The sequence below is a fragment of the Atta cephalotes genome (genome assembly GCF_000143395.1).
Source record: "Atta cephalotes unplaced genomic scaffold scaffold00035, whole genome shotgun sequence".
NCBI classification, from domain to species: domain Eukaryota; kingdom Metazoa; phylum Arthropoda; class Insecta; order Hymenoptera; family Formicidae; genus Atta; species Atta cephalotes.
Window position 1 is genome coordinate 3690 of NW_012130099.1, and position 16175 is coordinate 19864.

General features: G+C 30.5%; 1 protein-coding gene across 1 annotated transcript; it reads left to right on the plus strand.

The window, feature by feature from the left end:
• Positions 1–259: 259 nt before the first annotated feature.
• LOC105621591 (allatostatin-A receptor-like) lies at positions 260–4100 on the plus strand. The gene is made up of 4 exons (XM_012203060.1): positions 260–687; positions 3301–3430; positions 3503–3763; positions 3852–4100. Exons 1-4 carry the CDS (start codon positions 260–262, stop codon positions 4098–4100), a joined length of 1068 nt encoding a protein of 355 aa, XP_012058450.1.
• Positions 4101–16175: the final 12075 nt, after the last annotated feature.

A 16175-nucleotide genomic window follows, 5' to 3' on the forward strand; every position in this document is an offset into this window, starting at 1 on the left:
TCAATTATAAATCCTGTTGTTAATGAATGTTTACAATTGACGATTTGTTAGTGCATCGTTTAATAGCTAGAATAAACTTTGCTGAAAGAAAGGATATTTTCGCTTCTATTTTCGATCCATTTTATTATCACTATAATGTATATGCTACGCAGAGATCTTATTTCATCCTATTCGGCTTAACAAGTTTATCGTGATGCAATTACAAAGAGGTCGCACATGTTAATTTAATCACAGATCGCAGATCGACCTTGATTAGAATATGAACCTGGAAGTGGCAAACACGACCGATGCGCTTAACTGCAGTACGCAGTTTACTTCATTCGAGGGCGATGTAGAGACCTGCAGAAACTATTACCACGGATTTGAATACGAATTCGTGCATAGAATTCTAGTGGTGGTAGTACCATTATTCTTCGGGATAATTGGAATTCTCGGTCTAGTCGGGAATTTGCTAGTGGTCGTGGTGGTGGCGGCAAATCCTGGAATGAGGTCGACCACGAACATCCTAATCATTAACCTCGCCGTAGCTGATCTGTTATTCGTTATGTTTTGTATACCGTTCACGGCTACCGACTTCGTGCTACCATACTGGCCGTTTGGCAACATCTGGTGCAAGATCGTTCAGTATATGATTATTGTCACGGCTTATGCTAGCGTTTACACCCTGATACTGATGAGTCTCGACAGGTTAGTATGTCAAGATCATTTTTTGCAGTATTGAGCTCTGATAGAACATACTTTCAAAATTAAATTTTATTGTAAATAATATATTTTACTAATGGACTATTATTTATAATATTGAAAAACATATTTTGGAGAAAATTAAATCGCAAGTAAAATTCAAATGAGGCACTTAGATACATTTGTGTGCAGACAATGACTGTCAATAAGAATAAATGTACCGAGTGTTCTAAAATTCATAATTCAAGACATTATGACAAAAAATTAATAATAAGAATGTATAAAGTGTCGGCTCAAAGAATCAATCTAATAAGGAAATAATTAGAATGCCATAATAAATCCTACGTGATTAATAATGCGCAATGTCAATTTATTGAGAGTGCACATAAGAGAGTGCACAATGATCGATTTACCAATTAACCACTGTTTACATTCGATCTTTGGAACTCATATTGATATCTTTATCAGAAAGGAAGAATTACTAGATCGACTAATAAAATGGCCTATAATTTTATCGACATATAACTATAATAATTGTTTTTTATTGTGAATACCAGATAATCTTAAATAACTTTATTAGTGACTTCTTCACTTAAAAACTTGTAATGTTAACAATTGCACGGAGAAGGATCAAAATTTTGAAACATTTGAATATTATATTGTAATTTAATCAATGATGAATATGCAATATGTCATTTTAACAAATTGATATGTATTCGTTGACATTACGCATCAATATCCGTGTAGATCTATTATAGCGTTTTAATTATAACAAAAAGTTTTTGAGAAATTGAGTAAAAAATTTATTTGTAAATTTGTATTTTACGCAATATATATATAATTTCTAAGATAAAGGCTTCGAAAAATTGTTGTTTGAAGGTTCTTTAAGAAATGAATAGAAAAATAATTCTTTTATTTATTTCTCAAGCTCCAAATGGGGAAGAAATGTCGTTTACATCACTTGTTAAATTCAATGGTTAAATTCTAAAATGAGATAATACCTCACCATTAATAAAATTAATGTTTCAAAAATATTTATTTTCATAAGAATTAGCTATAAACCTTCATCATAAAAAATAGAAATAAAATAAGAAAAAATTATTTTAAAAAATCAAAAAGAGGAAAAGAAGATCAAAAGGATAAAATAAAATATCACTTAGTTTGCCTTGAACACACGATAACGACCAATCGTATAACAGATGTTCTAAAATTCATAATTCAAGATATTATACAAAAAATTAATAATAAGAATGTAAAGTGTCGGCTTTTTCAAAATCCTAGATACCTGGATCTTCCCTCATTAATTATAAGTAATTACTTCCCTGCAATCAAAGAATCCATCTTCCACCTTGCACTGTTCATATGTGATCTTTGCCGCTTGATAAGAATAATCCCATGCGCTTACATCTGATGACAACCCAGACAGATACGCTCATTTGGCGATATTAAATAACCTCTCAACTATTATGAAAATATTAAAATGATACAAGATTTTTCGACAGTTTAGTCGGCTCTACTTGCAAACAAGTGATTTATCGATAATTAATGGATATTTTGCATGTAAGGTGTATTCTAATTATTGATAAAGCGCTCATGTACAGATAGAACGGACTAAACTGAATAAAAGATCCATTTTTTCAATAGTTAATGAAACATTAATTATTATAAAGATCGCGTCCATTCGGTCTTGCTACACGTTGCTAAGCGCGGGAAGTTGTTCATTACAAGTGGCATTAGGCTTGTTCTTTAGCTGAACTTCTTGCACAGTTTATCTTCTCTTTTTTTCTTTCTAACGTGAAGAAAAAAGGAGAAAAGATGAATTGTGCAAGAACTTTAGCTAAAAAAACCAGACTTATTGACAACGGACAAGCGCGCGCAGTAAAAGAAAACACCCGCTCTGGGCGGATTCTATCTCGTATATGTTGGCATTTCGTGATCATTCGGCAATCTTTAGAAATTTTCCATTAATGAATAATGTAAAATGAACGTTGAAAAATGATACCAGATTCATAATTAATTAACGATACATTATCTAAACGGGAACAAATAAAAGGAAAGTATTTCATTAAGAAATACTTTGAAATTCTAAGATTAAACCCATAGCTATTTCCTATATAAGTTACGATCTCATTAATGTCTTGCTCGTCGAGTTAAAAATTCACATGCAAGCAGTTAATCGATCTTTCTTGATTGAATTTTCTGCATCTCCTATTTTAAGTCAAAACAACACAAAATTATGTGATAAAGGGATCTTTTAACTCCCTTTTCTTAACTTTTTTTCTCAAGGCGAATACGAAGCAAGAAGCAGGAATTACTTTTAAATTAATTGATATTTAAATACTAGTACTCGGAACATGAATCAACTTGAATATAGTTTAAAAATAGAACATTAGGGATTATGTGCGTTTAAATTAATTTGCAAACTGATTCTCAGTATAACTTTATGCTAGAATGCTTAAAAAAAAACGAAGTGATAGAAGACATTTTTTATTCGTGCATCTTTAAGTTATCATCTTTTAAAAAACTTTGCTAAAATGAAAGTTTAGTTTCCATTGTTAATTATTCAAGCTAATTATAATACTCTATCGGAAATAAGTCACGTTAGGGAATTGCTTGCAGATATCTAGCAGTCGTGCATCCAATCGCCTCTATGTCGTGGAGAACGGAGATTCATGCCATACATGCGATCTGTATTCTGTGGGTAATGATTTTAACGTTGTCCATCCCTGCCTTCGTGATCCATGGCGAGGTAAGTGAACTGCATCCCAACCGCAACGTTTCAAATTCAGATGTTGTCCTATAATGCATCGTGTATTTGTAGATTCACTACATTTTTCAAGGACAAAATTTGACAGCCTGCCGAATTCTGGATCAGTATGACTGGACTTCTTACCAAGTGCCCTTCTTCCTATCAAGCTACGTGATGCCCTTGGTGTTGATATGCGTTTTCTACATGTTCATGTTGGCCAGGTTATGGCGAGGTGTGCGCACCAGTGCCGAGAACCGACGCGGAAGAAGACGGGTTACCAGACTCGTCGTCATCGTCGTTGTTGTCTTCGCTTTTTGCTGGTGCCCTATACAGGTAAAGAGATCTGTCTGGAACAGATGATTTTTCTTCTTTTTTGTTACCCTATTATCCATAATATCACATCCGCAACATCACGTTGCAGATGATACTGGTGCTTAAGTCCCTGGACATGTATCCGCTTACTACGGCGACGATAATGGTGCAGATAGTCAGTCATATTCTAGCTTATACCAACAGCTGTATTAATCCCTTCTTGTACGCCTTCTTGAGCGATCACTTCCGAAAAGCCTTCCGTAAGATTATCTATTGTAGGCCAACGACAAACTCGGACAATCAGATGGGACCAGCAACGAGAACCACGAGAGCTGCTAGTGCTGGCGATATTCTTTAGGTGAAAATTAACCTTATTTATACAATTCAAATCATTTCAGCAAAAATGTTGCTGCAAACTTCTGTTGTAAGGATCCTCATTGATAATATAAACTTCCACAGAATATATCAATCTGTTCTTTTTGGATACTAATTGCTTGGTATCAATAAATCATAAATCACGGCTGTCACAAATATTGCTTCTTGCACAACGGATTTCATTTTTATTTTCTTTTACCTTAAACTTTAGCATTTAAAACATATCAGCCTGCTGTTCAAAGAAGAAAGTTTAAAAACATTTTCCTATTACCCATCTTAATAAGAAATGTCATTTAGAAAATATTTCTTGCCTTTCAATGTTACCTTATGTTTACTTTTTACTTTTGGAGAGTTGAAAATTAATAAAAATCCAACAATTTAAGCGAGTAATAAAGAAAAAGCAGATTTAATGCAACAGTTCATATTATACCAATATCATCAATAGAAAATAGATTTCGAAAATTAATTGAATACATCCTGATAGTGAAAATTAAGATTTTAGTTAAGATTTAGATTTAAATCCTTAAATACAATGGCGTCGTCATCTCCGTTTTTTCTTTCCCGAAACAATATAAACTTCTTTGGCAGATGACAAATCGTGCCGACATACTTAACGACGTTACTTAATTTACTTACCAGCTATGGGTGCGGCACAGCTTGGCATGGCTATGCGAGCATATAAGAAAATTTTCCCCTAAAAACTCTTCACTGCTTTTCTATCTCTCTTCCTCTATCTCTGAACTCAGCGTAGTATATTGCCATTAACATGGTAACATTTCTACAGCCAGTTTACTCTTCGTTGCCGTTTTCATCTGTTCCATCTACATCGCGGACATCGGGAGAGAGAAACGTGATGAGGAGTGAACGGGTGAATACAGCAAGAAATATAATCCTGTATCACAAGACATTGCCATTAATGGTAAGTAAAAGTGCTGATATAGAATGGAATGGAATGTTTTCATTTAACCTTTAAAGCACACGCACACATGTTATATATTACAATATATGTCTTGAAAATAACAAAAAATATTCCTTTTACTTAAATTTCTTTACAATATGCGTAATATTATTCTAATCGCTAATTGTTTTGAATGATTTCGAAGCTAAAAATTAAAAAATTCGAATGGTTGACTCAATACGACGATTCAAAGTTCAACAAATTTTTATTCTGTGCATTACATAAAATGCACTACATATTTATAATATACAAATTTCGCCAGTATATAATACTTTAAAATTTGATTTTTAGAATCATTAATTTTAAATTCGAAAACAAAATTTACAAATTTTCGGAATACGGAGTGATGAACTAAAATCCTAAAAAGTTTTCAGATTTATACAGGAAAGAGTCATATTACCACCAATAAAAATAAAAAGATTATAATACAGCCTTACACCCAGAGATATGTTCCAATATGTTCCAAATTGATAAAACGGATTTGTCAAAGATTCAGAAATAATATACATAATGCATACAGTATGCAATGATTGTAGTTATAGTAACGCTATTACTTCTACGTTATTTTTTATAATATATAACGATTTAATAATTGCAATTTTTTATAACTATACCGATAATTCCAAGCGCTAAAATTGTACTAAGGCTGGAAAAGTCACTTTAAAAAATAACTTGTCACCATTATGCGTTACTTACTGGAAAAAGTAACACGTTACTTGTAATCCCTGAGACTATACGTATATATAAGATCTATTCTTATTGATTATGTATATATCTTATTGAGAATGTGTTTAAATTCTTCCTCATAGTCATTTTTTTTCATAATCGTCATCTGTTAACTCATCTTTAGAAATTTCGATATCACAACTGAAATGATTGAGTTTCATTCCAAACGAAAAGCTTTAACGAAATCACTAGCAAGAGAATAATCCAAGAAAATAGATTCCAAGAAAATAGTTGCAACTATTATCACTAATAGTCGCAACTATTTTCTTGGAATCTAACAATAAATCAAATTTTAAATGAATTTTCTGTAACAGATGAGCTATTTTATCGAAATTATGTACCTCGAAATCTTTAACATGCTAAAATCATCGATCTTTGTTTCAATGAATCATTATCGTTCTAATGAGCCGTTACCAAAGAAACTTCTTTTTCGTGACAACCATACATTAGCTATTGTACCAAACGTATATAACTTTTATTTAGAATTTTTTTTATATTAATTTTTCATGGTCATCACGGATCTTCAAAATGATCCGAGCATTATCTTTGACGATGGATTTCAAAACTTCCTTCCTTCCTTCAAAAGTTAGTGTTCCTATATTATAGCGTACCTGCTATTGGAAATTTGAAGCTGAACTGTCGAGAGAGATGCTTAGCTTTTTAATCGGACCATGTTAGTATATGTCTAACAGCCATTCGTGCAAAAAATTTTTTTCCCGGGTCAAAGGTCAGCAAGTGTAATCAACTCGTCGTTTTCGTTAAAAAAAATTTATAATTCATATTTTTGCATTAAATTGCAAAAATAAGCAAGATATAGATTATGTCCTTCAAGTAAGGATTAAAAAAAAATGATAAGGGAATGTTCGTCGTGCTCATCTGTGATAAATAAACTCTATATATGTGTATTGAGATTGCGATGGCGAAGTGTAATGTTTTCTACATATTTTTTGTATTTTGCGTTTTTCATATATATATATATACTTGTCTTCAGTATTAGTAATAATAATGATTTTTACAATTAATAATGGTAATACTCCAGATTAGATTAGGCCGGACCCCCCCCCCCGCCCCCCTCTCTAATGCGCTCCTAAGGGGAAGGAGGAAGATGGAGTGGGAGTCGTTTCGTGTGGAAGTCGTTTCCTAAACAGGGGGGGGGGAGGGGAGGAGGTGAGGTAAAAGTCGCTTCGCACAGACAGTCGTAAAATATATTTTAAAGTAAGAAATTTTTGTTTTACATAGTGACAATATATATCAAAGTCAAGATCATTGAAAAGGAGTCCTCTAATCTGGAGTATTACCTTAATAATAACTTAAATTAATAATAAAATAGTCTTTTATCCAAATTTAACATCTTTTTTACACTTAAAAACGACTATCTTCCATCTATCAATATCATTTATTTTTAAAATAAAATTTAATTATCCGATAACGAAATTTATTCAAGTGTTATTTAATTTATAACAATTTAATTTTTTAATTCAAAATTATTGTGTTTATTCCTACTTATATCTATACTTATCGTTCTACCTACTCATAATTTCATTTATTCGTGCCTATTCGCCTATCTTCAATTGTGTATTCCTACCTAAATTACTTCATAAATGTATAATAATACAGCTAATATAATACGTTAATGGCTGCCAACGTTGCATTCCAAGAATGGCATTCCAAGAATGGATCTAGACACGGAGAAAACCCGCGGAACTCAATCTAATCTTTATATCTTTATAAAAAGCACTCGTGGAAGCCTCAAGAATATTAGCAAGAATCAATCTTATTAAAAAATTTTACAACAATTGCAAAGCTGCTTTCTCTACTGAACGCAGTTCTCTAATGCCTAACGCGTACTGTTAAATTTAACGGGATAAATCGCGATCATACTGAATAAGCAATAAATAATAATAAAAATAATAATATAAAAAAATTTCAATTTAATTTGAACGATTTTCAACTGAAAAATTCATTTTTAGCAAAAATTTCAGAGAAATTTCATTAAAATTTCAGAGAAATTTCAGTTCAATTTCAGCGATTTTTTTAGTATGATTAGTTGAAACATTCACTTTCATAGCAAAGTTTCAGCAATTTCGCTAAAATGTTTCAAAATGTGGAATAATTTCAGCAAAATTTTTTCACCAGGGATTACATAATTTAAAGTTACATTGTCGATTGAGAAGTTGATCGATCAGAAGTTGATTGATTCCAGCCTTTATTGAGAGATCTAATAATCCCGGATGCTCGCAGTTCGCATAAAGATACAATGTGATCTCGTGCTAATTGCACTTGGTGCGAGATCTGTCTTTTGATATCGAGCTAAAGTTCATCATGATTATACAGTCTATCCTTTGCAAATGGACAAGTAGAGAGTCAACGCTGTTGTAGTAAATATTCTACCCAAAGTTGGGTATAAGTAGCCTCATGAAATGGTCGATCAGCACATCTCTTTATATTTATTAAAGAATTATCAACTCTACGTATTTACCAAGGAAATATTAAATAGATTCCATTTAAGTCTTTAACTGATGTACGAATACGTAACAAGAATACGTAACATATTATAAGATATTTGAACTCTTGCAGGACGGAGCAGTTCAAGTCGAAGAAAGACATTATACGAGAAGAAGCTCAAGCACAGATCATAAAAGTTCGAGACGAAAATCGGAAAAACTTTAATAAACATTGACGAGAAGCCATCAATATCGAATCGGAGATTTAATCGCTGTAGAGCAAATGCAACTCGGATCAGGACTTTTAAATCAAAATATCTAGAATCTTGTAGAATAATCAAAGTCAAATCAAATAACACTTATGACATGATACAAGAAAAAGTTTAGAAAGATCTTAGAGCTAGCACTATTTGTGTCAAATATCTCAAGCGTTAAATGGATTTCAAGCTATCATCTGAGTCAGATGATTCGCAGGAAGGCCGAGCGTGGGAAATCAAATTTGATTTCGAATTAAACGCGAATAAGGAAAAAAATAAGATAGAACGCAGCTAATAACGATATGAAAGCAGAAAAAGAAGGTGGTTTTCTAGAGATTGGCGCTAATAGAATGACAGACTAGAGAAAGTTAGAGTTGAGCCGAGAGAGAAAAATTCAGATTCATTAAGATGTTCGAAGAAATTGAGATGTTCAGATTGAGAAACAAGAGAGGTGTTTTTTTAATTAACATTACACTATACTTACCTGTATTAAGTTTAAATATAATTTTTATTTATAATTTATATTTAAAAGAAGCAATAGTGTGTCTTTCTTCATCCAGAACTATCCCCCAGCATTTCCCAAACATATATATCTCTCAGATCTGCCAAAGTGCTGCTCGATTTTAATTATATATCCCTTATTCACAGAACTTCTTGATCTTTTTGGCAAATGTATGTTCGAAAGAATCTTCCGTCAATCGTATTTCCCAAAAGCGAGCAGCAACAGGATTTCTCGCGCTTGCAAGAAAACATACTGAAATTTTAACGAGTTTTAACGGTATCTGTGTTATATACTTAAGGGATATTGATTAGTGGTGAATGCTCTTTGTCATGCTTTTCGCATGTGCGTTAATTATTTACATACTGATTATCTTGCGCTCGACTCTTGACCTTTCGTTTACAATTCATAAATCGTTTATGCTCACACGAATATATCTCGATTAATTATGGAAAGGGGAAGAGATAATCCAAGCAAGTAATCGACGCGGCCACCGCGCTTGTACGAATCGATATGTACCGTACTTTAATTATTATCCAAGAGTCGATATTTTCGTTTCCCCGACTGAGTGAATGAGTGAATGGGAGAAAGTGAGAGAGAGAGAGAGAGAGAGAGAGAGAGAGAGAGAGAGAATGAAAAGCGCGTACATTCTAGAAATAATTAAATAAACGTATCCGCCACGATTCATTTTGCTCTGAATAGCAGCGAGATTAACAAACGTGAAATTTTTAGTTGCAATTTTAAAAACTCTGCGAACTCAACAAAAATAACTCCCGTGAAGCTAGTTTCATTATTTAAAAAATTAACTTTTTTAAAGTTTTATAGATTTCTAATATAGTTTCCAAGTTCTTGATAGGTTTAAGAAATAGTTTTTACCATTGATAGCATGACAATGCGATTCAAAGATAAAAGGGGTTAACTTCACGCAGCCCTATTCTTGATATGAGCATTTTTTTAAATAGAGTTTTGAATAAATTTCATACTAGATTTTTGTCCGAAAAGTTCGTGCCGATGTTGAAGGAAAATTGAAACGCAGAAAATTTTAATTTAATAAATGTATACTAAAATTTAAATTTTAGTCGACATGAACTTTCCGGACAACCCAATACATTTTAGAAACAGTTCCATTCAAGAAAGTAAAAGAAATGGGATTTAATACTTAAAAAATAGTCGCAACTTGAAAAATAATAATTTAATGTAATTTTCTCATTAAGATTTTTTTATGGAACTCTGCGAAGTCTATAATTGTCATTAGAACTCACAGAAATGTCCAAAATTTTTTGAATGTTACAACCAAATCGACACGTACAGCCGTCTGTTTTGACATAAATTCTATAAATTTTGTTAATAAAAATTTTGATAGAACTTCGAAGGAGATATCTAGAATTTTTAATAGAATTGTTAGAATTTTCAAAAGAAATTTTGTACTTTAAAGCTAATTAATAATATAATTGTAAGCGCCCGTATCTTTCTCGATTTTAATTCGACAGATTTGATAAAAAAATCCTAATCTTAAAAATTTATAGATTTGAAATAAAAAAGTGACGGATTGTAGGTATAAACTTGATAATTGTAAAATTAAAAGAAAAGTTATTAAAGAGGGAATTCTATTGAAAATTCTGAATAGCCTCCGCAGAGTTCGATCAAAAATCCTAATGACAAAAGTCTGTAGAATTAAATGGAAATGTTACAAGCTATAAGTGTGAACTGTAATTGGTAATTGTAAAATTAAAAAGGTTTTATGAATGAAAAGAGAGTTCTATGAATTCTGTTGAAAGTTCTGACCCTCACAAAGTTCTATAAAAAAATCTTAATGTGAAAATTGTATTCAATTATTTTTCAAATTGCTATTATTTTTTTGTTGCCAGTTTATTGGGTATTTATTTCCGTTTTTTTTTTAATTTTTCGCACGAGATTATTTTTTAAATATATCAAGAATTATATGAAATTTATCCAAAATTATAAATAAACTATAAATTTATCCAAAACTATAGAAAATGATTTATTATTTTGAAAATCGAAGGGCTACGTAAAATTAGTCTCCAATGTTTTTACTTTCATTTTTAGGTCTTCAATGACTAAAACTATTTATTTTCTAAATTATCAAGAACTCTGAAAAAATTAATTTTTTAAATAATAGAGGTCTAACATCACAAGAGTACAAAAACTCCGTTGCTGTCGGAAGCGAAGAGAAATACGTACATTTCTTTCCGAATGCTGTGCTTTATCTCTTTTGTTTCTCATCGTCTCATTGCCTTTTGTCTTTTATTCACTTCTTATGCCGAGCGATCATTAAAGTTGTACTACGCTACCAGTGTACATTTAAGCGTTATTCGTCAATTCGCAATTCTCTGTAAGAATCGGTTATGTTATATTCATGTTCCATTTACGCTCCAATCGAATGTTCATCAATTATGCGTTTTACATTGTTATTATATAGTTCTATATATTTTGTAAGTTTAAACGTATAATTATTCGTCAAGCAAAATCGCATATAATGACGTTGAATTCGAACTCCTGATGCACTTATCTTATATATGCTTGCATTTTCCTTTCGCGCAAATCTTCCCTTCTTCTTTTCTTGATACGAAAGAAATAATAAGAGAATATTAGAGATTATTAATTTAAAGCATTAAACACGGTAATCGATATTAATTAAACAATATTCTAAATTATATGTATTGCTTAATTAACACATTAATATCATAATAGATAACTTAGTTTGTATAAAGACAAATTTATTAAATAGTCTCTCTCTCTCTTTTAATTATTAATACATCAAATTGAAAGCACGGCAATGTACTCCATCCATAGCTTAACAATATGAATCTCAAATGAATAAACTGCATCAGTGATTCACAAAAATGTACAATTAAGCAAAAAATACGGATTGTAATATTAAACTATTAAATACACACAAAAATGGTGAGCTCACCACACGATTACAAGATATTCAATCGGACAGAGATGAATCAGACAGAAACAAATGAGTTTAAGAAACATAAACAAAACGAACCGATATTCAACTTGATTTTCACAAACTAAATACTGAAAAGACATTCTCAAAACTAGCACATAATTATTACAATCTAACAGATATAAATAAGAATACAAATGGAAGATAAGCAGCCGGCACAATTTATCAAAATTGTGCATAAATATTATAACATTATTTTCATGTAACGTCTTAGATGATTACGATTATACAAGTAGGCTTCGCCTCCCTGAGAGCTTTTAAGCAAATATATTCAGAGAGCTTGCGGAAGCATTAACGGTGATTAGTGGCCCATATTCAGCGTGTCCTCTCCGATCCATAAAGGAAACACTGCTCCTCAAGAAGCTATTGTATTTTGTGACGATATAATGGCATATCTTTTCATATTCAATCTTATTTATCAGAAAAACTCTCAATCATTTTCCTAAAATGATATTTTAAGGTGAACAAAGAAAAAAAAGGAATCAATTTTTTACCAACAAAGGAATAGATTATTTAAGTCGATAATATTCGAAACGCACAACAAACGCATGTTTTCATTTCTGTTTAATGCATATTTATGAAATACATTAAAAACTACAGTGAAAATACAAAATTAAAACTGACATAATAATTAAAAGCAGCAAAAATGTCGACATCATTTTACATCACAAAGTACGTGATTGATGTAAGACAGATTTTCTGTCGCGTTTTGTAAACTAATTTCATCTAACTAAATACAAAATTTAAATTAGAGGAAAAATTAAGAAAATTAGTTTTTTCTATTTACCGAAGAAGATAAACTTTTAGTTTTAAAAGAAATTGTTTAAAGTTTAACTGAAAAATGTTGTGATAAATTCAATCATAAGATTTAAAAAATTATTTACGTAGAAAGATCAAAAAGTTCTTGGACTATAACGTTATTTGACAAAATTTTACTTTTTTTTCGTAACACCAATGTGAGTAATGTGATTTCCATCGTACACTGTTGTTTGCTGAACAAGAATCCGTTGTCAAAATTTGATTATGACGTCACAATTATGAAAAAAAGACAATGATTTTGAATATGTCATTTTTTACCTGTTTGATATTTTTTTTCAAATCATAAAATAATAAAAATATATGTCTCAGTTTAAAAAAAAAGTTCACACTTGAAAAGGCTAACAGTAAAAAGAAAATTAAATTTCCTTTTTCTATGTTGATCATAATAATTTTTAACAGAAACGAACATTTTTCTATATATTTTTTTATTTACGAACAATTTAATTTTAACTACCTTTTTACATTTTTTACATTTTTTTTACATTTTTACATTTTGAAACATACAAGTGCTGCACAACTTTAGACTTCATAGTATTTATTGATAACGGATGTAATATCAAAATATTATATAATATCAACAATATTATATAATATCATCAACATATCAAGAATGATCTAATATTATTATCAAGTAAAAATGTTTTTATCAACAACGATTATTTGAACTATCTTAATCAAGTTACGTAATGTGAGTTTTTGCGATTATATCAAGAATGAACTAATGTCAGAATCAATTCGGGGAAAAAAAAATGTTTTATATATAATTATGTATAATTATATATAATTTTACATAATTACATATGAAATATTTTTTCCCGAGAAAATATTTGCCAAATCTAACTTTATGTAATTTTATATAAATTTATAATTATATAAAATTATATTAAAAATTATATAAACTCAAATAAAATAAATGAATAAAATATTAAAAATAAGAAAGTCTCTATATAAGAACTAACGCAGGACATTATTTCGAAAAAAGATTCATTGTATAAACTATTAAACAATTAAACGTTTCGACCTGTGGTTAAGATTCTCTTTAATCCAAAGTAATTCATATTAAATCAATGAAATAAAGTTGTACATACACAAAGTTGATACAACGATACATAGAAAATAACATCACACAATAAGTCTATCTATCACTTCTATTAAATTTGAAAATTTAACGAACACATTTTGGACAATATTTGGATGTAATGTGTGTTTAATTAAGATCTTATTGTTATTATATGTGTGTTTAATTATAATCTTATTCTTTCAAAAAATTTTATTTACGTTTCTTTTTACGGCAAGCAAACAATTTTTATAAATTTGGGTAAAAATATAGAAAAAGGAAGCAACCGTCGATTTTGGCATGTAAATAAATTGTAAAGTTACGATCCTGAGTAATCTTCAACACGTTTTTGCAGTCGCTTCTTGTTCATTAAAAAGTTATTCATAAAAAAAATTTTAAAAATGTATCAGTTTTTATACTTGCATTTCTTACTCATGTAACTTAATGATTTTTCACGCAAAGCGAAATCCATCTCCCCCCCTGAGAGTGGGTTCTACACAAAACTAGTTTCATCCCATCTCTTTCCCTGTCAATGGGTATGACTTCATGCGGATAGATCTTACTTTTATGGAAAACTAATTTCTCCCATTTATTGTAAAATTTCAAACGTAAAAAAAATTAATAGCGTATCAATTTCTTTTCATAGAAAAGCATACCTGCTCCATGGATCCGCTTCTGATTGAAAAATAATGTATAATTTCAAAAGATAAGGCTTGATAATGAAGGCCTTCAAATACAAAATTTCATCAAAATAAGCCGAATGATTTTCAAAATTTTTGGAAAAAAACAAAATTGTTTTTCATCATGTTTAATACCATGTTTCTTTGAAACTATTCGTAAGCCGTTTCGCACGTGTAAAGTTTTCATCTCGAATTTATGTGAGGAATCATCCCTTAAAATCTTTTAGCGTACTTAAGACACATTCTGTGCATACTCTTTTAATATTTTTATTGGCGGCTATTGGATCTACGATTTTAATATTCTAATGTTATGTATAATGTTTAAATCAAAATTTCTATGACAACTGCAACATAATTTCTACAGTAAGAATGAAATACATACACGTATGCGCTTGCTGTCAACTACAACTGTTACCAAATTTATATTTTTTACACTGGGCACTATAAATAATATGTACTATAAATTTAAAAAAATGTTTACAGAATAATGTTTGCAGCGAGGATTTATAAATATTATCTGTATCGCAACGCGTCACTCACGAATGAGTACGTGGTGATATGTATGCAATGTTACAGGATATGCGATATGTATACGAAGTGTGGATGTATTAGCCGTGCGTAGGAACCCGTGAAGATAAAGTACGCGTTGAATCATCAAATTTCGCATTTTCACAAACAGGTTATCTCATATAACTGCTTGACATCATTATCGGTGGTATGAGATTTATAAAGCTTTGGTTTATCAGCTGTTAATTAGGCTGTATTTGCGCTTTGTTTCTCCGCGTTTGAGTGATAAATGTCCCACGTGTTTAAAAGATGATTATGATAACTTTTTTTATAAAACGTAATTAATAACAAGAAATATTATTTACTTTTACCATGCGGCAATTAAGAGTTAGAGAAAATGAAAAACTTTTTATAAATCTAAAAAAATCATTGGAGAAAATTTCAGTATATAAAATCCGATTAAAAGTTATTAACAAAAAAAGTTTGCCCTCCTCTCCTCTACCCAAGTCGTACGCTTCTTGGCAGAAAAGGGAGGAGAGAGGTGGTGGGCTGAAAGTCGTTTTGTTTGTGGAAAGTCGGACGCCCCTTGGCAGGGAGCAGGTGAAATGGATCTCGCTTCTCATGGAAAGTCGTAAAATATATTTTAAAGCAAACAATTTCTGTTTTATATAGTATTAGAAAAGAGATATTATGTTTCGAACTCCTTTGATAATAACTTTTTAACGAATAACGATCTGAAATCTGTTGACCGTCATCTTAACAACAGAATTACTATAGTCTGTCAGATCAGATTATCGAGATAAATTGGTTTAAAGAGCTCAAAAATAGCAATTTTAGTCACGTTCATTGATTTATTGCTAACAACGAAATTTTTTCTTGCCAATTTTGCATATAATATCTTAAAGTACTAGCTTTTATCTTTAAAATTTTTTTAAATTAATTTTATTTTGTCCTGTACGATTTTTTTTGGAATATTATAATATCAAAGTTTGGAATTAGAAAATCTATAGCGCATTGTAGCGTAGCACTTTAGGCTAATACATCATTCATTCAACTTTTGTGAGTAAATTCTAAATTTAATAAATATAAAATTTATTGAAAGGTCATAACGGAGAGAGAGAATAAGCATATGAA